The sequence below is a fragment of the Nomascus leucogenys genome, chromosome 25 (assembly GCF_006542625.1).
Source record: "Nomascus leucogenys isolate Asia chromosome 25, Asia_NLE_v1, whole genome shotgun sequence".
NCBI lineage: Eukaryota > Metazoa > Chordata > Mammalia > Primates > Hylobatidae > Nomascus > Nomascus leucogenys.
Window position 1 is genome coordinate 2,751,762 of NC_044405.1, and position 26,897 is coordinate 2,778,658.

Genomic DNA, 26,897 nt, shown 5'->3' on the forward strand with positions numbered 1-26,897 from the left:
TTGCCACATAATATTAATTAGGCCTCCAAAGACAAGAAAAGCTCCTCTGTGAACCACTTTTACAGGAATCTCTGTGCCCTCTGAGAGTTTCAAGTTTGCGACTTGAAAGATTGAAACTACAAAATTCTGTGTGTATGTGTGTGTCTCTCTCTCTGTCTCCCTTTCTCTATGTGTGTGTGTCTGTTTCAAACACACACACACACACACACACACATGCACATAATTTTCTCCCAAAAAATTTACACCCAAATTAACGGCGTGTTCCTTTTTGACAAAGACTTTGGCTAAACCCTCTTGTAAAACATTCTAAAATGGCTAGTGATATCTACCTACTGACAAGGAGTCAGTGTAATCAATAACGCAATCAAACACTCAAAATGCTTAACTATACTCTTAGGATTTTTAAGTATCCTTATTATTTTCACTTGGTACTTCATATTGAATGAATATCACCAAGATCCAACTTGATAGGCTGGGCGCAATGGCTCATGCCTGTAATCACAGCACTTCGGGAGGCCGAGGTGGGCGGATAACCACGTCAGGAGATCGAGATCATCTGGCCAACATGGTGAAACCCCGTTTCTACTAAAAATGCAAAAATTAGCTGGGCATGGTGGCGGGTGCCTGTAATTCCAGCTACTCAGGAGGCTGAGGCAGAACCCGGGAGGCGGAGTTTGCAGTGAGCTGAGATAGTGCCACTGCACTCCAGCCTGGAGACGGAGCTAGACTCCGTCTCAGAAAAAAAGTGGCCGGACTTGCCAGTTTGGTTGGCAAAGAAAACCCATCAAATTTTAAAATGACCAAGGTCATTGTAGACTTTGAAAAACCTTTATTTCTGTTTGTATACAATGGTGAACTTAAACAATTCGTGAGAATTTTGCAAGTCAGTATAAGGTCCAATTCTCCTTCTTCAGAAATGGAGAAGAATTTGTTTAAGTATTACACATTTTTCTTTAAATAATAAAGAGACAAATTAATTCCTATTAAATCTTAATTTGGAAGTATTGTTTGATTGTGGAAGATTCTAGAATGGATGTTAAGAATCTGATTTTGTCTATGAGCCCCTTCCCTGTTTCACTCCGTGGTTCTCTCCAGTCCCACCTTCCAAAATTCTCATCATGTTCTATTTTATCCAAAAAGACTAAACTTTTCACCCTTCTCTGAATATACATTTTCATTACTTTCCACCAAACTACTTTTAAATATCTAAAATTCTAGCATTTCCCAAGGAGACTTATGTGCTATTACAAACAAAATAGGCATATAAACAAATAACTAATATACATAAAAGCTGCCTTAATCATTACAAAACCATTATTAGGATTAAAAAGCCCTTACTAAATAATAATCAAACATAATTTTAGAGCTAGTTTAATGGCAATTATATTTCAATACATACTTTAAAAATGTATGTTGTGACTCTTTACCACCTAGCTCTAAGAAATTAAAACTATTATCACAATATTTTATATATATGATTAACAAAAAACTTGCAATATTAATAAAATGCCATGTTTCTCTACTCTTTAAAAAGAGTTAAGCTAGTATCAATGTACTAATAACAGTAAAATACGTTCACGAATAGACATGGAATATTCACCTATGTTAGAACTTTCTCCTTCAGTCTACCAGCTCAAAGCTATATGAGAAACCTATTTTTAGTTCTTGTGAAAGAATAAAGCTTGGCACCCATCTTTAGTTTAGCAAGCTCATAGAGACACACAGAGCATTTTTCTATAGAGTTTTCATAGCATATGTTGTGTGGATCACATACTAAATATTTATTTTGTAATTTACAGTCTAGAGGAATTATGAGAAAAGAAACTGGGTAAAAAATATTAGATCAAACTTTGATAATAATAAGTTTAAGTAAGAAACTAACTTTTGAAATTTACATGTTAGTTGGGCATGTTTCAAGATATCATCTGTTGGGAAACACCTAAAACAAGCTGTTTTCTAATAAGGTTTACCCCCCACCGCCCCTGTTTTTTTTTCTTTTAACTGAATTGGTATGTTTTTTCCTGAACAAGTATTTGTGTGACAGTTTCTGCTGCTATTGGTTCAGCTGACATTCTATCATAAATAATAAAAATTCTTGGATATTTTTACTCTTACAAGTATAATAAATCTTCACTTAATGTATGTAAATTGTACATATATATGTAAATTGTTATATGTTACAGATGCTTTAGAAACATTGTATATTTGAATAACTATGTGTACATCACAGGACCACAGGATTCTGGAATACGTGTGAATTAAAATCATTAAAATGTTTATAAACTGAAAACTCAGTCATGTGAATTTACTTACGAAGAATACCTTAATATCACAGTACAGAACAGAGTATGGGAGATGTTTAATTTTAGTCCAGTTTTAAAACAATGATATGTTTAACTGGCTGCTTACTTTTAAATGATGTATTCATAAACTTTAGCAATGTTCATTCACGAATTTTCCCTATAAATTTAACTTTCCCTGTACTAATCAAGGATATAAGTTAGTAGACTCTAGTTGTTTCTGGATTGCTTGGTTCATATCTTAAAAAGGAGAGATTTTTTTTTAAATGGTGTTTACTCAGAAAGTAATGACATTTTTTAAGGGAGAAAATTTGGCATTTTACATTTCAGAAGCAATAGTATTGGCAGATGTATATCAGGATTTTAAAAATTCCTTGCAAAAAATATGCATATTCCAGCCAGCGGAAACGACATATGAGACCTTTATTCTACGGGAGATCTAGAGAGGTTGTGTGCCTCTCTAGATTCCCTTCCTCCACATCCTACAGTGAGTTAATAACCAGTGGTGGGCAAGAAGGCAGATCGCCTGCCTTTTGGGTAGGTGTAATTTTTCATTACCTTGAAAGTCTTAAAGGTAATCCTCGAATATCGAATACTTTATTATTTATTAAATCACTTTTCTAACTGTTCCAGACCATGTTTCTATAGCCTGTGTACACAGTGATTGACACATAAAAATCAGTCACGTTTAACAAGTGCATGAACTTAAACATCTTTATATGAATTTGATATCTAATTGTGAATTGCTACTCACTGTGTGATCACCATCTGTCATTCAGCATGAACTGAGGAACTGAGAACTAAACATTATCACTATTTACTGGTTCAATCTTTTTCAAGGCACAATGCCTAAGGAAGTTGCTGATTATTGATCCACCATAATTGAAATGCCCACACATTTGAAAAAGATGGTTAAATAATGAAAATAACTTGTTTCCCTGTATATTGATTTAACTAAAGAAAAGTAAAATGCATTTGTGATTCGCTTGTACATTGTTTTTCTAACCACAATAAAAACTGACTTGAGAAGTTTGTCAGACATATATATTTATTTCACAAATAGGTATCTTTTTCATGGCTTTTGTGAAGAAAATGATGCATTGGAATTGATATATTGTGCGTAATATAAATGCCAATAATACACTTATTCTTCTAGATTTTTATTTATTCTGAGTTTATCCAATTATTATGTAGGGCTGTTTACATCAGAGATTGACTGCCTCTGTTTTTGCTTTGGGGAGTCTTAGCTTTTGCCCTATGTACAGTTATGTGCTTCTAAGGCAGAGCAAAAGTTGTTGGTGCTCGTGGGTTTCTCTCCTTCTTGTGCCAGAATCACTTCCCTGCAAGACTGCTTATGGAACATTCCTAACCCACATTTGTTTCCCCCAGGACTCTGGCTCCTTTGAGGGATTTGCCTGCCTAGCTTGATGGAGGTATTCCAGCTCTGCTTTCTTTCAGATAATACTTCTATTCATTTTATCTAAATAAAGGATTATATTAGCTAAAAGCGATTGAACTTGAGATATGAGTAGGTACCTTTCTAGTATCTGGTTTTGTTGCAGGTTCTTATGGTTGATTTTCTGCCTGTAATGTGGTATTTAAATAGAACCGTCTTTAAATAGCAACAACTCCTAGGAAAAAGTTTCGAGGAAACCTATGCAAGCTTTTTGAAAGAAATTGGCATTTAAATGCTTAATTCAATTAGCAACTCATAAGGTCTATATTGACTAGGATGCAACTAGCCTTTATAAGCATTAATTTCATGACATGAACACTTTGTAGAAGTGAATGTAGAGTTTGTAGATCCTTAGGCAAATCTTCACTGTCAGTTGAATTTATTTAAAGAGCTTTTCTGGTCACCTTTGAACCTCAATGATTTCTCCAGATGTACAGAAGTGAACAATGTAAAAATCTTGCTGTTTCAGCAGAACTGATTCCAGCTGGCTGGGAACTGGATCTGCAAGTCATTGGTTACAGCTGTGTTTCGATTTATGTGATGGTTGAAAAAATAAATTACCCGATTAGATGGCTAGAAAGAGGACTCTTTGTTTAGCCCTTGTGTGGGGACTGAAAGTGTTTATGGTGCTGTTTTCTACGCAGTCTTTGCAAAGTAAGCTGGACAAATAGACTTATTCAATGCTTCTAAGAAATGTTGCATATTCAGCTTTAATTCTTTACTAAAGAAACTGTATTTTTTTATAGTGCTGTCATCCAGCAAATGTTTTAAAGGTCCAGCATGTAAGAGAAGCAGTACGTTTTCTGTCCTACTGAGCACTGCATTTAGTAATTGAAAAGCAGTTTTCTTTTGTTTAATGTGTACTTTAAAACATGTCTTTGTCAGGCACGGGAATGGGAATACATTTTCTCTTAAACTCAATACTTTATAATAGCAAAGTATCTGAACATAAGTTCTAACTTAACCCTTTTCCTCAGCGAGTTATGGCTAGTGTCACATAAGAGAAAATACATTAATTAAATTGCTATCTAAAGAAATATAGTCAAACATTACTGTAAAAGATTAACATGCCTGTGGGCCACTTGGGCTATTAGGCTTTTGAATTTGTGAATGTTTTGTTATCAAAGTAAAGTTTTGTATGGAGAGTTTGGAAGAGTGTTAATCAGCCTATAACTTTCCAGGATAGTAAAAGTCAAAATGCTAACTCTTGGAGCTTTGGTATACAGAGCCTAACAAAATGCCTCCCCAGAGAGAGTAATATACTAACACTATCTTGTGTGAGAAGTTTTTTGTTTGTTCTATTGCATTATTTTTTTTAAGGTAACTTAACTTGGATCATTCTGTTTCCTAAGTTATAAGCTGTCAGAACCAATGAATTGTTTATAGTTCACCCAGTTCCACTGTGGCGTTATAAAAGTGAGCGGTGGCTCTGGAAAAGATAGCTACGATGATATGTCTTCATCATTACTTTCTCAAACACTGATTTGCTAAGTGATTTCAATATTTTTTGGAAGTTTTTTTTTTTCTTTAATGCTTTCTAAACTCCTGAAAAGGGCCCACATTCTTCAGTGAACTTGAAACTGAGGCCAAGCACTTGACTAGGTGTCACAAGGTCTCCTAAGTTCAGCAGCAGTTCAGTGTGGGGAACACCCAGGAATGTGTTATATTTTCCAAGAAAATAGAAAATTCTTTGTCTATTTCCTTTCTTAAACAGCTATATATTATGGAATTTAAAGATGCAGAATAAATGAGCATAATGTATCTAATAGGAGACGAAAGTGGGATTGATCTGTCTTGAATTCAAAGACAGTTTTGCTATGTTAGGCTATTTTCTAGATCAATGAAAGTATACCTTCTAACCCTTAACAAAATCAATACAGTTGATTGGAAAAGATAGAACAAAGCATGAGAATGCAGAATACACTTGAACTTTCATTGTTCAGAAATATTTAAAAGATGTTTATAATGCTTAGAAGCATTTTCCACTAACTCCCATGTAATGGAAGCTTCTTTAATCAAGATTGAAGACCTAAGTAATAGAGTTTGAGAATATGCTATAGCAGCATCCTTCATGGAATAACATGGTTTTGTTTTTCTTTTTTTTTTTTTTAAGTTAAACTCATCTCACATTACTTATACTTCTAAAAGTGGGAGCAATTTCTATTACTGAGCATAGAGATAGCAAAGTGAAATTCAATCTTGAAAAGGATGTGTATAAATTAATATGAAAAACTTAGAAAAAAGTATAGAGAGCACTTTTTAATTTAAAATAATTTGCTCTATATTTTGTGCTCCTGCTAACTGTCATAATTAGCAGATAAAGCATTTTCTTTTCTTATGAAAAGAACCCTACAAAATTGGCATATTTTTTACATGAAAGAAAACTCTCAAAATCTAGAATAAAAATGATTATGCACAGTCAGTATAATACCTATCCATTAATAACTTCATTCTCCTTCAATTATGGAGCACTTGAAAAATGAATATTTTTTGAAACCAAAAAAGATGTTTTTAAAGTTTTTGCAAGTTGATAGAGAATTTTTAACCAATGATTCACCTGTTTTTCTGGTTTCCTTTGTATTCCAAATTTCAGAAATCCACTTAAGGAGGTTTTATAAACTATATATCTTATCCTGACAAATTTTAAATGCCTTATTAAAGCTAAAGTGTGTCTATTAGATCAATGAATCCTAAAATGTTTTTTTAATCCACATAGGCTAATTTTTGCAGTCATCCAATGAAATGAGGAGGTTTTCTCCCCAGTGCCTATGCCGTAACTGTGTTTACACATTTTTAAATCTTAGAAAATTACTATCTGGTTATAAAATGAAAATTTTTATGTAGTATTTCAAATAATTAAAAATTCCAGTGGAAATAAAGTTATCTACATGAAAGATCTAGTATAACATTTTGAAGTTGCCATATTATGCAGCTAATGTGAAATGATACAATTTTTTTTTTTGAGATGGAGTCTCACTCTGTTGCCCAGGCTAGAGTGCAGTGGCCTGATCTCGGCTCAGCGCAACCTCTGCCTCCTGGGCTCAAGCAATTCTCCTGTCTCAGCCTCCTGAATAGCTGGCACTACAAGCACACACCACAACGCCCAGCTAATTTTTGTATTTTTAGTAGAGATGAGGTTTCACCATATTGGTCAGGCTGATCTCGAACTCCTGACCTCAGGTGATTGACCTGCCTCGGCCTCCCAAAGTGCTGCAATTACAGGAATGAGCCACCACGCCTGGCCTGAGATCATACAAATTTTTGAAATTCAGCTACGAGGTGAGATACCACAGGGATATAGGAAGAGGCTATGTCATTAGCTTTACTGGGGATAAATGCTACTGGACAGTTATTATGAGGGTTAAATTAGATAATTATGTAAACAGATATCTAAATAGCTGATAGTAATTACCAGGATGTGTTTCCAATTGTACTGTCCTTCCATTGCACAGGATTTTAGGGCTAAATTGGGCTTTGGAGATAACCTAGTCCTCTCTCATTTTAAAAATAAGAGAACTTAGGTTCCAAGAGTTAAATGACTTATCCAAGATGATAAACATTATTAATTACAGAATTGGCACTAGAACTAGTTTTTCTCACTCTTAGATCAGTTTTTTTCTACTTTCTGACTTTGTTTCATGGTGTCGTACTTAGCCTACCATATGGAAAATAGTATTTTTCTATAGTTAACGTTACTTAAAACATAAATTTTTATTGATCCTGTACCATAATATTCAGAGTCTAAATACAACAATAATTCTGAAGTCATTTGAAGGCTTCTCACTTATATTCATTCTTAAAAAGCCAGGATTAACTGTTTTCTCTGTCACCTGTTAGGAAGCACATCAACCCAGCAGAAACATTACTTATTAGTATGTACAATATGGAGAACTATTGAAAAATACTCTTCCAGATTTGTGTGTGTGTATATATTTATTTTATTTATTTATTTTTTTGAGACAGAGTCTCGCTCTGTTACCCAGGCTGGCGTGATCTCGGCTCACTGCAGCATCTGCCTCCTGAGTTCAAGCAATTCTCCTGCCTCAGCCTCTAGAGTAGCTATAACTACAGGTGTGCACCAACACGCTCGGCTAATTTTTGTATTTTTAGTAGGATGGGTTTTTACCATGTTGGCCAGGCTGGTCTTGAACTCCTTACCTCAGGGGATCCACCCGCCTCTGCCTCCCAAAGTGCTGGGATTACAGGAGTGAGCCACCGTGCCTGGCCTCAGGTTTGTATATAATTTGTTAGGGTATAATTTTTGTGGTCTCCATAATTGCCCCTCATTATCATTCCCTGCCTTTTCCCTGAAAGAGAAACACTCCGCCAGCATCCTCAAGACCTAGTTGTTCCTATGTGTGGTTGCACAACAAAGTTCACATCACTTTTAGCTCAAGAGCTTCCTCAAGTTCTTCTTCTTGCTCTGTTCCCTCATCTCAGTGTCATCTCTGTACTGTGCTTTGAATGAGGTCCCTTTGTGGATACTGACGGACTAACAGACTAGATTGGAAAGTGGGTTGTACACTTCGGAGAGCAGAAGAGGGGAGAGGGCAAGAGGAAAGAAAACAGGGAAGGGAAGGCATGAAAAAGAGGTTGCTACAATGAATTACAATCACTTTTTTTTTTTTGTATTACTAAATGCAAGAGGAACATTAGATTTTTACATGCCAGGATCATTCCTAAAAGGAGGAGAAATCTCTGATTATTTATTTTTCCATGGTAGTTGTGATATTCTACACTTACATATATCAAAAGAAAGAGAAATAAAGTAATTTCAGGTTGGCAAACCTATTGCATCCCGGTCATAAAGTGCCTGAATTTAACACTGAGTCATTTTCTTGTCCAAACACTAAAATCTTAAAAGAAAATATAGGTCAAGTTTTTTTTTTTCCTTGTTTAAAACCAATGATCTCTTTTATCGTGAACCTTTTAAAGTAATAACTCATATAAATTTACATTTTACATTATTTAATTTTGCTTAAAATAATTAGTTCTAGAATCTGATTTGTAAATCAAAATTGTCATACCAAGGTACACACACACACACACACACACACACACAGGCACTCACAAACACACTCGTATCATCTGGGATTTTTTCTCAGTTAATTCCGTAGAAAATTCCTAACCAGGGCTGGGAGTGGTGGCTCATGCCTGTAATCCCAGCATTTTCGGAGGCCGGGGTGGGCAGACCACAAGGACAGGAGATCGAGACCAGCCTGGCCAACATGGTGAAACCCCCGTCTCAACTAAAAATACAAAAATTAGACAGGCATGGTGGCACTCTCCTGTAAACCCAGCTACTCAGGAGGCTGAGGCAGGAGAATCACTTGAATCCGGGAGGCCGAGGTTGCAGTGAGCTGAGATCGCGCCATTGCACTCCAGCCTGGGCGACAGAGCAACACTCCATCTCAAAAACAAAAACAGAAACAGGAAAAAAAAAAAAAAAAAAAGAACCAGGACTTTTAGAAAAGATTTTTTTTTTTACTTTTTGCTACTCACACTACTATTACATCACTTCTTTATTGAAAGCAGAAATATGTAATATGTGTTGTTTGGCTCTAAAAAGAGAATGACTCTCATTTCTGGAAAAGCTAGACAAATAAACACCTCATATTTATTCGGAGACTTTAGCTTGAGTAGTTTTTTTGTGTCTTCTGATAGCACTGTTATCAACTATTTCAAAGTTAGTATCTATCTACCCTTTTTCCTTAAGTAATCATGCATATTTCCAGACTATTAGTAAATAAAAACCATAGATACTCTTCAGTCAAAAGAAATTCTCTTTTAGATCTTCAAATAAATCACCATAGTTTCATTCTCTTAAAAGAGACTTGAAAGAAAGTATTGAGATCCAATAATCAATTATGCTATAAAACTTTTCACAAGGAAAATTTAAGTCAACGGTCTCCTATAAAACTTTCTGCAGGGTTGGAAATGTTTTATATCCAGGCTGTTCAGAATGGTATCCACCACCGTGCGCCCTTCTATACATTTGAAACGTGGCTAGGGCAACAGAAAAAAAAATGAATTTTCACTTTAATTTAAATTTAAATAGCTACATGTGGCTGGTCACAGCTTATTGGAGAATGCAGGTTAAGTAAAACAAAGAAAAAATGCAAGTAATAAACAATAAATTCTGCACATCCATGAATTTTGAGTCAAAATTTGAACTCTAGTTGATTTTTTGTCTTTTGTCTTCTATCCTTCTTACTCCAAATCTCACTTAAGAATTTAAATATGATCCCCTTCTTAGCACTGATTTCAAATGGCATTTATAAGAAATAAAAGATTCCTGCCTTAGTCGTCAGGTAGAAGGCAGGTTGTATTAAAGTATTTCCGAGTAGTCAGTTATTACCTCTTTTAACTGAAAATATTTTTTGACGTTAAATTCATATCCTTCTTATTTTTTAGAAAGTTAACAGAACAAATCTCCAAAAACACAAAAATAGTTGATCTAGCAAGGCAATACTTGCATTATACGACTTAAATTAAATGTAAAACAGCATCAAAATTTTACTTTGTAAATATTTTAGCCATAGTCAAAGTATAAACTCTGATTTAGGGATGCTTTTGTATTGATGATAAGATGTTAAGAATTAGAAGAGACCTTAAACCCGTATATATATATCAGTGGTAATTGGACTAATTGATTACATCTTCTTTCAAATAAATATTGATTTAATCAAGTCTGCATTCCCATTGGCCTTAACGGAAGTCCTGCCAGAAGCCTGTGCACTCGGACCTGGCTAACCTCTATCTGGATATAAGTATTTTAAATGCGTGGCCATTCAGTTTTAAGTATGAATTTTTTTTGCCAATATTTATTCTTCTTGATTTTCTAATCTCCTCAGTTAACATTGTTATGCCTTCTGTAAAGTTAAGGCCTGTGTGTGTGTATATCTCTGTATGTAATAGAGAGATAGCATGGTTTAGGGGAAAAAAAAGTTGTATTTGCATTTGTTGTTTCTGATTCACAGAGCTAGGAGTGCAGTGCTCACGTGGAGTCCACAGAGCTGGGATATCAGTAGGCAGTTGCTGTAAGCACATGTTCAATTATTAAAATAGTCGACATTTTATGTCTGATAGCCATAGCGAGGTCATGACATTAATTTATCCAAAGTATTGTGGGCAACTGTCTAGAAAAATAAATAGCATAAAGGACACACATGCCAGAGAGCTAAAAAAGAAAAAAAAAAGTTGAGTCTGAGCAAAGAGAGATTAAGAGATGACCAATTTATTTAATCCACATAGAACAGGAAGAAGTCAGCAGGTGTCTCAATGTTAATGACAAGTATTTTAAGCTATGCTGCGCATGCGTTGATTTTTGCTTTAGTTTTTCATTAGATTCTAAGCTTGTTGAATACTACTCCTGTTCTTCCATGTCAGAAACTTAATTTCATATTTTCTTGTTGCTTCAATGCTTAGGGATTCTTTGCTATCTGTTTCTTTCTCTCCTTTTTCATTCTTCCTTTCCCTCTTCCCATTTCTGTGCTTCCCTTTCTTCTTCCCTCTGTTATTATTTTCCTTCTTGCCTTTCTCTCTCATGAGAGTATATTCTTAATTCTGTTTCCTTCTGGTGCCAACTTCTTTTTCTATTTTTGTTGTTGCATTTGAGAGGTTTCTTTTTCCTTTTGCTTTCAAATCAGGAGCCTGTAGGAACTGATCTTAGAGATACATACCCTACTACCGATGCTTCTATCTCTTTATAGGTTGTGTGATGTTTTCTTTGGAACCTCTGCGAATGGTTGTCCTTCTTGTTTGTTGCCACAGATCTGTTGCCAATCTGCTACCTTAGTTGAGCCTGCAGTGCGCACTGCATGCTGGGATCTGTCTGTGTGAGTAAACTGAAATTTCCACAGCACCAGACAGCATTAGAGTTGGCTTGAGAATTGCCGTACTTTGCTTCCCTTTGTATGTATTTCTTGTATGCTGCAGAGTCACTGATGGCTAGCTCTGTCTGGCAAGTAATTCAGAAATGCTGTTCATGTAGAAAGGAAAGGTAGGCACTTTACCACACTCTGTCATTAAAGGGAGCAATTGAAGAACAAAGGAACTGAGTAAATACCTATATATTGCCTTTTGTGTTGTGAAACACTGTAGCACAAACACATTTGTGTTCAGCCAAATGTTTTACTTCCTTTTGTAATAACGCGTATAGTAGGTTGTCTCCACATATGTACAAGAATCCATATTTTATTTAAACGTATATAGTCAATTGTTCATCTTTATAGGCTGCAAACATGTCTCAGTCTCAAAGACTTTTACATATCCACTCCCACACAGCTATTTGTTATTATTTTAAAAGTTCTTAAATTAAAAAAAATAAAATATACTACTAATATCCCTGTTGGTTGATTTTATTAAGCAACTTAGGATTTCAACACAGTTTAAATCATATTGATGACTCAGATCCTGGCAGGTCTTACAATTCCTGTGAAATGAGAGCACAGCTAATAAAAATATTAAGCAATTACTTTTATTAAAATCATAGGGTTTTTTTTCATTATCACATAGAAATGATTGATCTATACAGATTGGTCTCACTCATGTGTCTTTTGGGCTGCTTGAGGGCTTCATATAGAAGTGGAAAGTCCCCTTTGCTCTTGCTTCGACCAAGGTGGGGAAAATGAAGGCACAGAATACAATCTAGGGCTATTAAAGAATTGCTGGCATTACTTCTCTCTATCACGTGTGAGCCTGGCTGCCTGCTTCCTGAGGTAGGGGATCCAGGATGAGACTGTGCCGGAGCCTGTTTCCACAACTGCATTTGGAGATCCGTCTTATTGATTGGGGGGGGAAAGGGGTGGGGATCAGGAGTGTGAGGTGAGGGGAGGACCATCTGACGACTGGCTCAATGAAGCACAAGACATTTTCTTCCGGAAAGATGTCAAACAACTGAGAAACAGCCAGAGAGGAAGTAGAAAGGTGGAAAAATGAGGAGACCCTGGAAGAAATGAAGGCATTTCCTATGAGACAGCCTTGGGGCTTTTTTCTTTTCTTTCTTTTTTTTTCCTTCCATCATCTGACCTGCAAAGGCTAGAGTGACAGCGTCATGCAAATGCTGCAGTCCAGCAGGTCTGGGAGAGGGTGGATGCTAGACTGTGAGTTAATGTTAATGATGAGCGCAGTGAAAATACCAGCCGCTGCCACCCCCTGCTCACAGAAGCGCTCTGAGTCAGCATCAGATGCTTTGCCTCGCCTCTCGCTGTGTGTCTGTATGCCTGTGTGCGCGCGCGTGCTCGCTCGGGCATCCGTGTCTAGCCGAGGGGAGGGGGTGGCGTGTGAGTGCGTGGAGGGTAAAAGCCAGTCAGTCAGTGAGAAGCAAAGGTACGTTGGAGAGCAACTAAAATCTGACTGATTTCCATCTTTGGAGCATCAGATGTATTCCCTAAGGAGGATGGGTCTCCGTGATGGGGGTGGTATAATTATGTTAATGTCATATTTATGGAGGGGTGAGATTTTTCATTCTGATAATTGGTTGAATGCTATGGTCAAAAATTGTAAAGCCATATTCAGTTTTAGGGAAAAGCATGGACTTAGATCTAAGGGCTGTTTTATTTTTTCGCTTTTTGTGAGTGCTGCTTTTTTGTTTTTTTGGTTTTTGTTTTTTAACTATTTATTTTAAGCCATAAGTGATTCAGTATGGGAAATCAAATGATAAACAGAAAGAGATCTTATATAATGATGCATTACATCATGGAGCAGAATATTTAAAGTCTTACAAGGCAGAGTAAAGATCTGGACAGGGGGTGGGGGGTGGTGGTTGGAAAGGGGTGTGGTACTAGGGTGGAGGAGGGGGGCCAGTTAGCAAATATTTTGTGCAGTATAGCTTTCCTTGCAGCTTACTTGGAAATGGATGATTCACCTGTTCTACAGGAAACATTCTAATTCTTTCCATTTTTTTTTTCCTCCTCTTTTCCCTTTTAAGATCAACCACCTCAGAAGAGCCAGATTCCACTTCTGTGGCCAGGACTTTTATATTATGGCTGGTCCGATTGTTTTACCCTGCGTTCTATGCTACTAAACCTTGGATCATTCCTAAAGTACAAATTCTGTTCTCGAACCACAAACAAGGCTAAAAGATCGGAGGAAATTCAGTGAATATACAGGATTGGGGTTGTGTATTTTTAAAAGTATTGAGCTTTATAATGTAATTATTCAAGAAATAGAATCATGGTTTTTTTTTTTATGATGTTGCCAGCATTTTAAATTACATGTTTATTAAGTGGCATTGCTCAAATAACTACAGAGTATGCGTGGAAATATTTGCTGTCTGAATAGTTTGGAGATTCAAAGAGAAAAATCAAGCTTCAGAGGTATTAAATTATGACATGCAGAAAAGTTTTTGTTTTGTTCTTAACTGCGACGGTATATATTTCAATCCGATTTAAAGTATTATATGTCCTGGGCCCACCTTACCAGTTGTGCTGTATAGCAGTGTAATGAGAAGCAAAATTTCAATTAGGGTCCCATTAACTGGCATATAATCCTTCTTTAATGTAACAGAGGCTATGGTGTTGCTGTACAAATCTGCTAGAAGCAGATTTTAACCCATGTTTAGTCTCTTTCTTTGGATCTAAGGGAATGACTCTTAACTGTTCATTGTCTGCATTGTTTCTCATATTCTTCATTATTTTAAGGTCTGGAATCAGTCTATCAGTAGTCGTCGTGGTTACTCAGCTCATCCTAACTTTTATATATCATATATCTATTTCTACTTATGTATTTTAAATAGTATTTAGAGGTAAAAGCCTAAGTGAACCCAACTGTAATTTCTAAGCTATCCTTATTTCTGGAAGAAGAATTCTACCGCATCAAACCAGACTTTTCCTAGTCCCTGAGACCCTAACTTGTGAGGTATTTTAGTAACATCACAAGTCAGGCTCTTGGGACCTAGGCGGAGGGGAACCAGCAGCTTTGGACCTTATTGATTGTCTGCAGTTACCACCAGGACAAAAGAACATACATAGATTCTGCCTAGGAGAAAAGAACAATGCTTTTCTTTCTCATCAGCAATGTTTTCACCATGACCCACCCCCAAAAATACTATTGTGAGAAACTGTACTCTAAAGTGATTACACAGTTGCACTGAAATAGCATTTGTATTACAATGATCATACAAAAGCAATATAAGAAACCTGTGTAAGGAGCAAAATTAAAATATAAGTGTTTTAAAATGCTTCTTTTGGTGCATTTTAAGGTGGCTAGTATAAGAGGATATCTCTTCAGTTAATGAGAGGGGATTATATTTATAACTCTTTTCATAGGCATTGAAATATATACATTAGCTACTTAAATAAATCCTGTATGTCTCCATATAACTATGGCTCAGACTGTGTCATATACAGCTATAATCATGCTTGAGGCCTAGAAATAACGTGATTTACAATCTTCTTTATTGACCCTATTAGATTTTACTACCGATTTAAGAAGAATGCTGTTTTATACTTTGTATTTATTGCCAGGGCTTTTCTGAGTCTTCTATCCAAACAACATACTTTATACGTCTTAACAATTCTAACAATTATTTTGTTATGAGAGTCCAAGAGTGAAAGCTTCACCAATAATTTGGGAAAATATGTCTTTTAAAAAATTTTTACAGTTTACTGTGTACATACCATGGGCCTACGTGAGATAAAACAGTAAACGCCACCTATGAAGTCAAACTGCTGTGACTAGCAACTGCATATGAACTGCATAGTTTTAGTTTTATAAGAATTTTAGTTTTATCAGAGGTAACTATTCCAACCATAAGTAATATGTCATATTTGAAAGTTTAGTAGCCATTGCCACATCAGGTGATATGTCTTTCTTGGAGATAGAATCAGTATACTAAATCTATTTTAAAATTTTACAATAATGTTACAAATATCAAGATTCAAAATGGAGATGACAGACTTGCCATAATAGAAGCAACAAAGTGGCTTCATTCTTTTAACTATTGCCTTAGATGGGTGCCATAAACTGTGTCTTCTGCATTGTTAAAATAAATTTATGAATGTATTTTAGAGTACTGTATGGAGTCTTTGTTCATCTTTTTAAAAATTTCTTATAATACCTACTTGAAATATTACAGAATACAAATCCAAATCATCTATTATTCAGTTATTAAAAATTATTAATATAACAATACCATAAACATACGCATATATACAAAGCATGCAGAATATGTTTAAGCATGTATGCACACTGTACCTATTCAGATTCTTTCTTTCTATCATCTACTTCATTTATCTACCTAGAAGTTCTGAAATTTTAGGTGTGTATGTATATGTATAAATATAAGTTTTAAAGCTCCAAATGAAAGGAGGTAATAGAAACAGTAAAGAGTTTTGGTAGTATTTATCTTTCATTTCTTTTGACCTCCTTCTCGTTGGAATTGAGTATTTTTTAAAACCATAAGTTTCTTAATACAAAGAAATCTATGTATGTTTGTCTACATGTACACAGAAGCTTGATTACATTTAATAGCAATGTTCACACAATGGATCTGAAAGTACTGCTTGTAAAAAAGAATATCACATACAAGTATGTGTTTACTGACACCTGTTTTAACATGATCATAAATAATATCTATGAGAGGTTCCATCAAGTTAGTTCCAAAACCATGTAAGGGGTAGATGTTTATTGGCTATGGTGATATCAGATAGATATAGGTTATTCAAACGTGAAAATTTTTTAATGTTATCATATTCATGAACCACACTATTTATTAACTAACTTCTGTCTCATAAAAGAAATATACCAAAACTGAATTGAGAATGCAGTGATGTTTGTTCATTTTCACCATAAACATATAAAATGTTTTTTACTGATAATCCTGCACGATTGGAACTTCTCTATGTAACCCTCCTATGTGAACAGTCTTTAGAGAGCGTCATTGATAAAGCTTTTCTCTTACTTCATAAAGGTGTATATAGATTTAAGTGGGTGACTTTGTTTATATAAGCTACTTTATGCTGTATGTGCATAGACAGATGCCACTTTTTCTGCATTTCTATCTCAGCTGTCACAGGATAATATTGTTTTAGGGCTTTATGATATGATTTGGAAAATCAGATCATACTAAGCTTAAAATAAAAAGGAAAGATCTACAACAAAGAGCGAGAAAATGATGTGTGTTGCATACAGAAAAAGCAGTGATATTAACAATTCGATGGCTTCCTGGTTGGGAGACCAGCCTGAGCCAGACGCATATATTAAGGGCTGTCTGCTGCCGATGTGAGCTTGCTCAATGCGGTGGAAATGAGGAATCATCTCCTTTCTGACACCAGCTTATTTGTACATTTTAATTTTGAAATAGCCAATCACGGTTTTACATAAATATACTAACCCCTGCCTGATTCATTTTCTTTCCCATATTGTTTGTTAATGTACTGTGAACTTCAAATTCCTTTTTTTGGCAAAAAAAAAAAAAAAATCATCATTCAACTTCAACATCTACCAAAGACCAATGAAGTATTAGTTTTTCTTTTGTCTCTTTTGTATTGCTCTGATAATATTGCGATACTCATGCTTTTAACTTTTAATCTCTGTAAGGAAAACATCAATTTTCCAAAATAGCATTTTTTAAAGCCTTTTAGGATCCATCAAGGAAGCCACTCTGGAATTTTGCCAAATCTAAATATGATTATATTTCATTTCAGGGTTCATGGGATCAATATCTTTTTCAGTATAAAAGTCCCAAACACTTTAGTATTCCAGTGGAGCTACAGAAGAGGTGTAGAGATATTCTTAAATCATTTAAGCATTAGGCTACATTAATAGTGTCTTGAAGAGAAATAAGTATCTCAGGACAATTATAGTACAATTTAATTACTAATGAAATTAGAAAGGGTAGGTTCTGCCTTAAACTGCTCTTCAAACGGGCAGGCTGGTACATGTGCCTGGGCTTGGTCTAATACACCTTAAATATGTAAACGGTTTTACAAGCTGTCATGTTTGGATGAGTTTGAGAAAAGCAGTATATAAAGGGTTAGCTAACGCCCAAATTTTCTTGCCATTTACACATGCAATGCAGCCTACATTTCTGTAGGCAGCAAACGCAGGCATCATTTTGATTGCTTGAATTCTTTTGTTTAATTTTTTACTAGACATTTAACTTAGCACTCAAATCCCACTGATCCCTTAGAGACTGCATTTGGATAAGGAAAACAAAGTTCCTAATATAGAGAAGTTTAAAACAAAAATCCTGGGCCCTTGTAAACATTTGAGAAATGTACTTTTAGTGTAGCTCTGCAAATACATATTTAACGTGCAGAAACTTAGGTACCATTATTATCTATCATCATCCTAGTTTTCTTATCTTTTCAGTGACCAACTATACAGTGGGTCACGTATGTATTTCCTACATGTCTTTATTTCTTGAAAGGTTTAGTAAAAACAGTATAAAACTTGAGATATCTTCATAAAATGATTCACACCATTTCTTCAATGAACCAGCTTCAATTTTCATTAAATGTTGCTTTTCTCCACGTCTCTACATGTTAAATGTAACTTTATGAAGTACATTATCAGCCAATAATATTAACTTGTATGTAATAGTTTACTTGTAGGAATTTGAAAGCAGGTGGAACTTGAAGGTAATTGATATTAAGTGAAAGATTAAATAGCTTCATTTTATATAAACAGTTAATTTCATGCATATTTTATGGACAACTTAAAAGTGAAAAATTCTGATAAGGTGAACTAAATTTTTCATTACTGATATAAGTAATGTGACTTTATGTCTGTTACCTTAATAATTTCTAAACAAACAAAACAGATGTAAAAATAATCATGGACTGTATCCGTTAGGGCAAGTAAGTAAGAATAAAAACTTCCTAGGTTTTGTCTTGGCCATATAAGGTTTTTGAGGTGTTTCGGGTTCTTTTGTGTTGATAGATTTAACTTTGCCTCTCTTCTGAGGAGTTTCTCCCTCTTTGTCAATAGGTGTCTGATGATTTGTGAGCCTCAAGTGACTACTCTCTGGAATCATCTGTCCTTGCCTTTGAATTAGCTTTCCCTAGGCCATGAGTCAACATTAGTAGTTTACACATCCAAATTGGTAGGTCTTTATGAAATTCTTCTACGTATTTGTTCTAGACATATAAGTGAAGTACAAGAAATTATAGATTTACATTGTGTTTGTTTTTACAGCTTCTGGACATCTTTAAGAAAATACCTGGGTGGCATTGAAACACTAGCCAATGGAAGCATTTGATTTTGTAGAATTTTGAAACGCAGTGCCTTACTCGTAGTACACTTCCTAGTCTTGGGGGTGGGAAGACCTATCTGTAGCTAACTTATTACTGTCTCATACATCACACTAAAGCCTAGCCTGGGCATTTGTAAACCTCGGGGAGGTTTCTACTTTAGACAACACTTTTTGTTGAGGGATTACACCACAGTCAGTTCCCTCCATTTCTCCCTCTCCTCCTGGCCCCCCTCCCACCCAACATGGAGCCTTTTCAACTTCTTCAAAGAAGTGGGAAAAAAAAAAGTAGACTCTTTATTAATGGCAGAAAACAAACTGGCTGCTGTACTTCCGAGGCAGCTCTCTAATAATAAAGCAGAGTAGGCACTGCAACAAAGAATTCTTGAATGTACTAAATATATAGGGAAGCCTATTTAAATTCACCAGAGGGGCTTAGAGGACAAGCAGCAGAAAGTTTAGAATTCCATTCAAGCCATGCCAGAAAATGAAAATGTACTTAAAAAAGGATTTCTGAAACAATTGTTCAAAGAAATGTCAACTTTTAAGGTTCTTTCTAGAAGAATGAAATTTGTACTCTAATTTATGTGGTGACTTTTTCAATTAGAGAGGAAAAGTGATTAACAGAATCTCAAAGGAATTGTATCTTATGTTTAAAGAAAACGTGTTTTCTTTCCATAGGATGTTCTCCAGTGAGGGCCACCTAGTGCATTGACTAAAAACAACCAAATATATTTATGGGACAAAGAGATAATGTATTTTTTTTTTTTTTTTTTTTAGCAATTAGACATATAACAAATGCTCATCTTACTTTGAAATATAAATATTCAACTTTATATTCTTTCTAGTTCATTCTCTCGCATTCAGCTCTACGATTTAAAATATTTTAACTGTAACTCTGAAAGAGCAATGTGCTGATAAATAATAGGACTATGTGTTTCTAAATTTAAGAGATAAAAAGGTGATCCCTACTTTATCTCGTAGTGATTGAGTCAAGAAATTATCGTTGTCCATTATTTACCTATCTATAAGACATGTGCTTCTATAAGGAATACCCACATCTATAAGAATATATATTTTATCAATCACAATGTTGACTTTCTTTATAAAAACTGCTTATAAAGATCCCAGCACTTTGGGAGGCCGAGGCGGGCGGATCACGAGGTCAGGAGATCGAGACCATCCTGGCTAACACGGTAAAACCCCATCTCTACTAAAAATACAAAAAAATTAGCTGGGCGTGGTGGCAGGCACCTGTAGTCCCAGCTACTCGGGAGGCTGAGGCAGGAGAATGGCGTGAACCCGGGAGGCGAGGCTTGCAGTGAGCCGAGATCGTGCCACTGCACTCCAGCCTGGGCGACAGAGCGAGACTCCATCTCAAAAAAAAAAAAAAAAAAGCTTGTAAATTTTATTCAAGGCCAGTATGGTCTTGACTGACTAATGAAATTTCATGCAGGCTTTCCTTAATATCTTCTTTTAGAAGTAACATAGATATTGGGAAAAGAAAAAGATCGTTTTACTTTGTCCTCAAGGATTGCAAGTTTTAAAGAGAATAGAGGCTTGGACTTGCTAGTGACCATCTTTGTTGCCATTGTGGAGAGATTCTGAGAATGAAACCCACATGGAATTCATCAGTTCCACAGTATAATTTGTCAGCTTAAAATAAGATATTTATTTATTAATGCATCTATTCTTCCCACCCTCCCCCAAGTTCTCTCTGCTGGCTCTGCCTCTCCCTCTCGCCTGATATTTTCTGCCTGTGTTGACTTCATTCTCAGGTAAGCTTTCTGAATGTGGTGGCAAAGATGGCCACATACAACTTCAGACTTGCATCATGCATCATCCTACAGCCTGTGAATCCAGGAAAAGTAAACAAACAAAAAGATTCTCTTTATGCCAACATTGATTTCAGTTGTCAGAAAATCTTGGATTGGCTCTGTTTTGGTGACAGATAAACAAGGACTACTCTGATTGGATGGCCAATGTAGGGAGGCAAAAGAAGACTAGCCTATCAAGGTCATGAGGAATGAGTGAGGGTCTGTCAATGGCAGAAAGTGAAAGGAATTTAAAGCAGGCAGGAATGTGATGGAACACACAACCACCACTACACATTTTTTTTTTTTTTTTTTTTTTTTTTTTTTTTGAGACGGAGTCTCGCTGTGTCCTCCAGGTTGGAGTATCTCGGCTCACTGCAAGCTCCGCCTCCCGGGTTCACGCCATTCTCCTGCCTCAGCCTCCCGAGTAGCTGGGACTACAGGCGCCCGCCAACACGCCCAGCTAATCTTTTGTATTTTTAGTAGAAACGGGGTTTCACCGTGTTAGCCAAGATGGTCTCGATCTCCTGACCTCGTGATCTGCCCGTCTCGGCCTCCCAAAGTGCTGGGATTACAGGGGTGAGCTACTGCGCCCGGCCGCTACACATTTTTTAATTACTGAGTATAATGATGACTGATAGGCTTTTGAAAATGTTTGTCTTGCTAAACTCACTGGTACCTATCAATGTGCAGGCAACATTAGTTTATTTTGCCAAATGTCCTCTTACAGCATGGAAACTATAAAACATCTGCTGCAGCAAATCTCAACCTTGAGTGTCATGATATTAATTACTTCTATTAACACTTTCCATAAGCATTTAATATATGACATATACCAGGAAAGTCAGCATTTGGTCTCATTTAGGAATTTGAAATTTTAAAAATTATTTAATATTACTAGAAATTGTTTGTTTGGTAAAGAAGAGATGATTATTTTTTTCTGTAGCCTATTGTGTCTATTCTTAACCACCATATGATCAGGCCATTTCCTTACAGCAAATTTTATATCCTCCCCACTTTTACCTCCAATGTTAATTAGTGCTGATTCTTGGGAATTTTTCTTTTTGTTTACGAATTAATTTCTTCCTCTACTACTATTATACATATATATATGCATTATATATACGTGTGTGTTGTTGTGTGTCTGATGTATATATGATGGCTACAGTTATAAAATAAGGATGTTAGATTCTTATTCCTTATCCTTTACCTCGTTGCTCTTTTGTTTATCATAGTATGACCTGGGTGGTTTTTAACATTTTACTATCAAGAACTACTATTTAGGAATCTTTCTCAATGAGAAAGACATTAATTTACTATGAATAATGGTTCTAATGCAAAACATTTTGGGCTTTTGTTGTGATGCAGATGAGAAAAGCCATAAATATAATTTAGAGAGTTTGAAAATGTATTTTAACGTTCACAATTCTTCTTACTAATTAATCAAATTACAAAATTATGCTGTGGCTTCCAGTATATTAAAATAAGTTGTCATATTTGGAACATCTGTTTATGGTCCTATTATGAATATGTAATTCTAAAGGGCTGAAATATAGATTGCCATAAATAATGTTTGCAATTTAGTCTGTGGAAAAATGATACCTACTTGCCTTCACAATGCTTGTTTATTTCCCACGAAGTAAATCTTCCAGATTGTATTTTATCATTCCCTTATCAAGACGGAGGAAAAAAGACTCGGGTCTTACTTAAGCTTTGCTGATTGGTTAAGAAAAGAGATGGCTATCATCGGCAGCCTTGCCAGACACTGTACCGTGGCTCCAGACAGTCAGCTGGTACTATCGCTTTGTCTCAACTATAAATCACAGTCTCGTAATGGCCAAGGCTGACACCTTGACATTTTCAAGAAGAGTAAAAGACCTGATTTGAATGGAAATCAATTTCATTTCACAAATCTTGGGTGACTACTCCAAGCCTTTTCTTGTGTCTTCTTGAGACTTATTTGGGATTTTCATGATCATCAGAGGATTATTTGAGTGTTATATTACGACTTTTTAAAGCTGTAAAACCATATTCTTCCTTCTTCATTCCTAACATGAGAAAATTGATTTTTAAAGTTTTATGTAAGAAAAATCACTAATAAGCAGATAGTTTTTTAAAATGGCAACAGCAGCCAATGCTATTTAGTTTTGCAAAACTTTTGTAAAATGTTCTCTGATTTAAAAGTACAAGCTGTGTACACACATATCCAGATTAACCTTCGATTACCTAATAACACATATTAGCAATTATCAAGTGACTTTGCACTTCAATCAAGCAGGTCTCAACGAAACTTAAAATTTTTTGAAAAGTATTTTCACTTTTATGTTCTTAGACATAACAATAAAGTTTTAAGCTTTAAATTTTAAGTATTCTAGAGCCAATGATGACTAGTAAGTACTTAATTATGTTAGATGGGACCTTGCATTAAATTGCATCAGATCTTTTGACCATTCGACCCAAGTGACATAGAAATAATTTCATACTTTACTAGTATGAAAAGAAATTCTTTTTAGGGCTTTTAGGAGCTTGGCATTGAATGTTTAAAATTTTTAATATACTTACTCTGTTACACCTTTCTCCTTTAGTAAAGAAGAATACTACAATTTCTTTAAAAGCATGGAGGGGAAGACATTTCTTCTTTCCCGGTGTTTTGTCTTGATCCCTCTCCAAGAGTGTTCTAAGCTCAGTAAAGCCTTGGTCTTCTAGACACAATATTAATGGAAAATGTTAACCTTACCTATCTCTCTTTTTTAAGTATGGAGGGATTACCACAATGCCTTGTGATGATTTCCCTTCATCTTCATTATTAGTCCTCAACTTTGTCTCAAATCATAATTTTAAACAGATAAACTTTGATTGTTAAATTATTTTGTAAAGCCCTATGAACCAGTGAAATTACACACAGTTACAAACAGGGTTCCCGACCCTTAAATCTTTTTATTCATCCTTCTATCCATCATCTACTCATTCATTCATAATCATCTATACAGAACATGATCCTACTGAGGTCATGAGTTCGAGACCAGCCCAACCAACATGGAAAAACCCCGTCTCTACTAAAAATACAAAATTAGCCAGGCATGGTGGCACATGCCTGTAATCCCAGCTACTCGGGAGGCTGAGGCAGGAGAATCGCTTGAACCCGGGAGGCAGAGGTTGTGGTGAGCCAAGATTGCGCCATTGCACTCCAGCCTGGGCAACAAGAGCAAAACTCCGTCTCAAAAAAAAAAAAAGAAAAAGAAAAAAAGAAAAAAGAACATGATCCTATGCTATGTAGGTGGGAAATACAAAATAAAATTAGAATTCCTTCTTTACAAAATATGTTCTTATGAGAATTTGTTTAAAAAACCAAAAAGTTATCAAGTCAGAAAGTGATCTATCCACAAAAGACATGTAAACACAACGTTCTGACGTTTTGGGATTCTAGAAAAGGCATTTTTTTGTTCTTGTTTTTTTTTTGGTTGGTTGTTTTTTTGTTTGTTTGATGGAGTCACTCTGTCACCCAGGCTAGAGTGCAGTGGCACGATCTTGGCTCCCTTCAACCTCTGCCTCCCGAGTTCAAGCGATTCTCCTGCTTCAGCCTCCAGAGTAGCTGGGACTACAGGCTCCTGCCACCACGCCTGGCTAATTTTTTGTATTTTTAGTAGAGATGGGGTTTCACCGTGTTAGCCAGGATGGTCTCAATCTCCTGACCTCATGATCCGCCCCCCTCGGCCTCCCAAAGTGCTGGGTTTACAGGCCTGAGCCACCGTGCTTGGCCTGAAAGGCATTTATTTTAGTCACTGAAAATCAAAAACAATTCCTTGGTGGAGGCTGCATTTAGCTGGTCTCTAGATAGGAAGGATTTCTAGAGACAGTGATGGAAGGGCTTGGGTTTCTGGGAGAATATACAGTATATACAAATGTGCAGGAACAGGAAAGCTGGGCTATGTTTGGCAATGAATGTTGTTGCAAAGTTAGGTGCATTGTTGGAAAGTTAGTAATTGAGTGCCTAATAAAAAGTAAGCTGAAATCAGTTGATGGAGTAGCTACAGAGTTCAGGGAGGCTCTCCTGGGGATTGTGCAATTTTGCAATGGAGTAGGCACTGAGGACCTTTTAAATATTTGGGGACAGACGCAAGGATGTAAAGTGCAAGATTAATCTGTTTCCAGTCAATATGGCTTAATACTCCAATCCAGAGGACATGAGCAAGCTTTATGTAGACACACCATTTTTCCTACCCTGTAAATTCTGACTAGGTCTGGGATAGAGAATGTGCAGGTGTGTTTTGTAAAAGCTCCTAGATGACTGACTAACACACAAATTGAGAAAGAGTTGGATAGAGAATGCTGAAATGAGAAAATATAAGGGATTATTAGATAGAAATAAAGAAAGACTATTGCAATGTGTAGGAAGAACAAAAATGGAGATATAAACCAGGGTTTCCTAACGTGAATTTCACATGCCCCTAGACTTTTGGGGTTTTATGTTCCTGTGAGAGTACATGTAATATTTTGAGTGTATGTCTATTTTTTTTCTGGAAAAGGTGATCTAATCATGTATATAATATTTTCAAAGACTAAAATCACCCAAAGTTAAGAACTACTAGGGCCAGTTAGTATGAAGTAAATGGGAGAAAGTTCACGAATCTACAATTGGAATTATTTAATGACAGAGTAGATTGCATAGGGATGAAATTTGTGGCAAGAAAGAAAGGTAGAGAAGATTTCATAAAGTTTTTCTACCTGTTGATAGTAAAAGAATTAGAATCATCATATTCCTTTTGTGAATTAGCATTAACTTCCCCTTAGACTTGTATTTCAGTTAATAGAACGTTGATATTAGGCATGGTATGAATGTGGCACCACAGGAAGATGTTGAAGCAGTAGTGAAAAATTTAGAGGTGACTACATAGCTTCAGAAATCATTCTTCTAGAAACACAGTTGAACACTTTTGAAGTCAGGGATCAGGTTGTTTCCATCTTGTTGCTCTAGTAGAAATGCAAGGACAAAAATAAAGGCACTGCACTCCCTTTTAAGGAAACAATTTGGAATTTTTATAAACAGAATCTACTATGTCCTTAGAACTTAATCACAAGTTACACAAAGTTTTGCAGCAGAGGGGTGCATGAAAATGCAGACTTAATTCTAGGTAGTTATTTACCCAGCTAAAAATCAGAAGAAAAAAAGCAGTAGATATTGAAGAAAAACTATCAACCTGTCGTAATGAACATCAACAATTTTGAAGCATCTGATAATAAATGAACCCAACCATAATATGAGGACATTTATCTCGACCTTCTCCTTAAATAACATATTTTGCTTAGAAAGATGTACAGATTTCTTTATAATATCTTATGACACATTTTAACACCTGTCTTATACAAGTGATTCATATCCTGAAAAGATTAGAACCCTTCCATGTTCAACTGGAAAGATAATATTACTGGTTGCAAATGCAGTTAAACCTATTCCAATGTTACTAAGCCTACCAGTCTTGAACCATTTTAAAAGAATTTAAGATATTTTCACATTATCTAAAGATAACTAGTATTTTACAAAAAAAATTAAAGTCTGGGGAAGGACAAAAGAAAAAGTAACAAAATAAAGTCTTACAGATCAATGATAGCAAATGTTCATTTTATAAAATTATAAAATGAAAAATTCCAGACTAAATAGAAAAACAAAAACAACTATTAGTCTCATCAGCCAGAGAATATCTCGTATTATCATACAATGTAAACTCATGTGCTCTGTCTCTCTCCACCATCACATACATGCACTCAATATTTTTATAATCTTTTGTAATTTGTTTTTCAATTGTTATATACCGAATACTTTCCCACATATTATTTTATCATATGCTTATTATGTTATTGTTTTATGATACGCTAATATAATTTATTTAACCAGTCAGCTCACAGGTGTACATTGAATTCACTTCCACCTTATTTTTAACTAATATAAGCACTACTATGTTGATAAATACACATACATATAATTATATGTAGGGATTCCCTGGTTATATTCATTGGAACAGATGATAATGGCCTGAATGAAGGTGATGGCAGTGGGATTAGAAAGGCAAAGAGGGATCAGAGAAAATTTAGAAGGTAGAATTAACAGAGTCAAGTGATTGACTGTATAGTTG

At 35.5% G+C, this 26,897-nt stretch overlaps 1 protein-coding gene across 6 annotated transcripts in view; it reads left to right on the top strand.

Moving 5' to 3' along the window:
- The window catches only part of LOC101178714, a 191,952-nt gene that overhangs the window by 158,046 nt on the left and 7,009 nt on the right, over positions 1-26,897 (top strand). For 2 of the 6 annotated variants that reach the window (XR_004028594.1, XR_004028596.1), the window contains one exon: positions 13,688-15,769. Coding sequence is in view for 1 of the 6 variants with exons in the window: in XM_030806262.1 (XP_030662122.1) it covers positions 12,812-13,086; positions 13,688-13,838 (426 nt within the window). In the remaining 5 variants the exon portion in view is untranslated. Of the gene's footprint in view, positions 1-10,844; positions 13,087-13,687; positions 15,770-18,690; positions 20,078-26,897 lie in introns of those variants that run through there. The other 4 variants (XR_180256.3, XM_030806262.1, XR_004028595.1 and 1 more) reach the window with 4 other exon arrangements.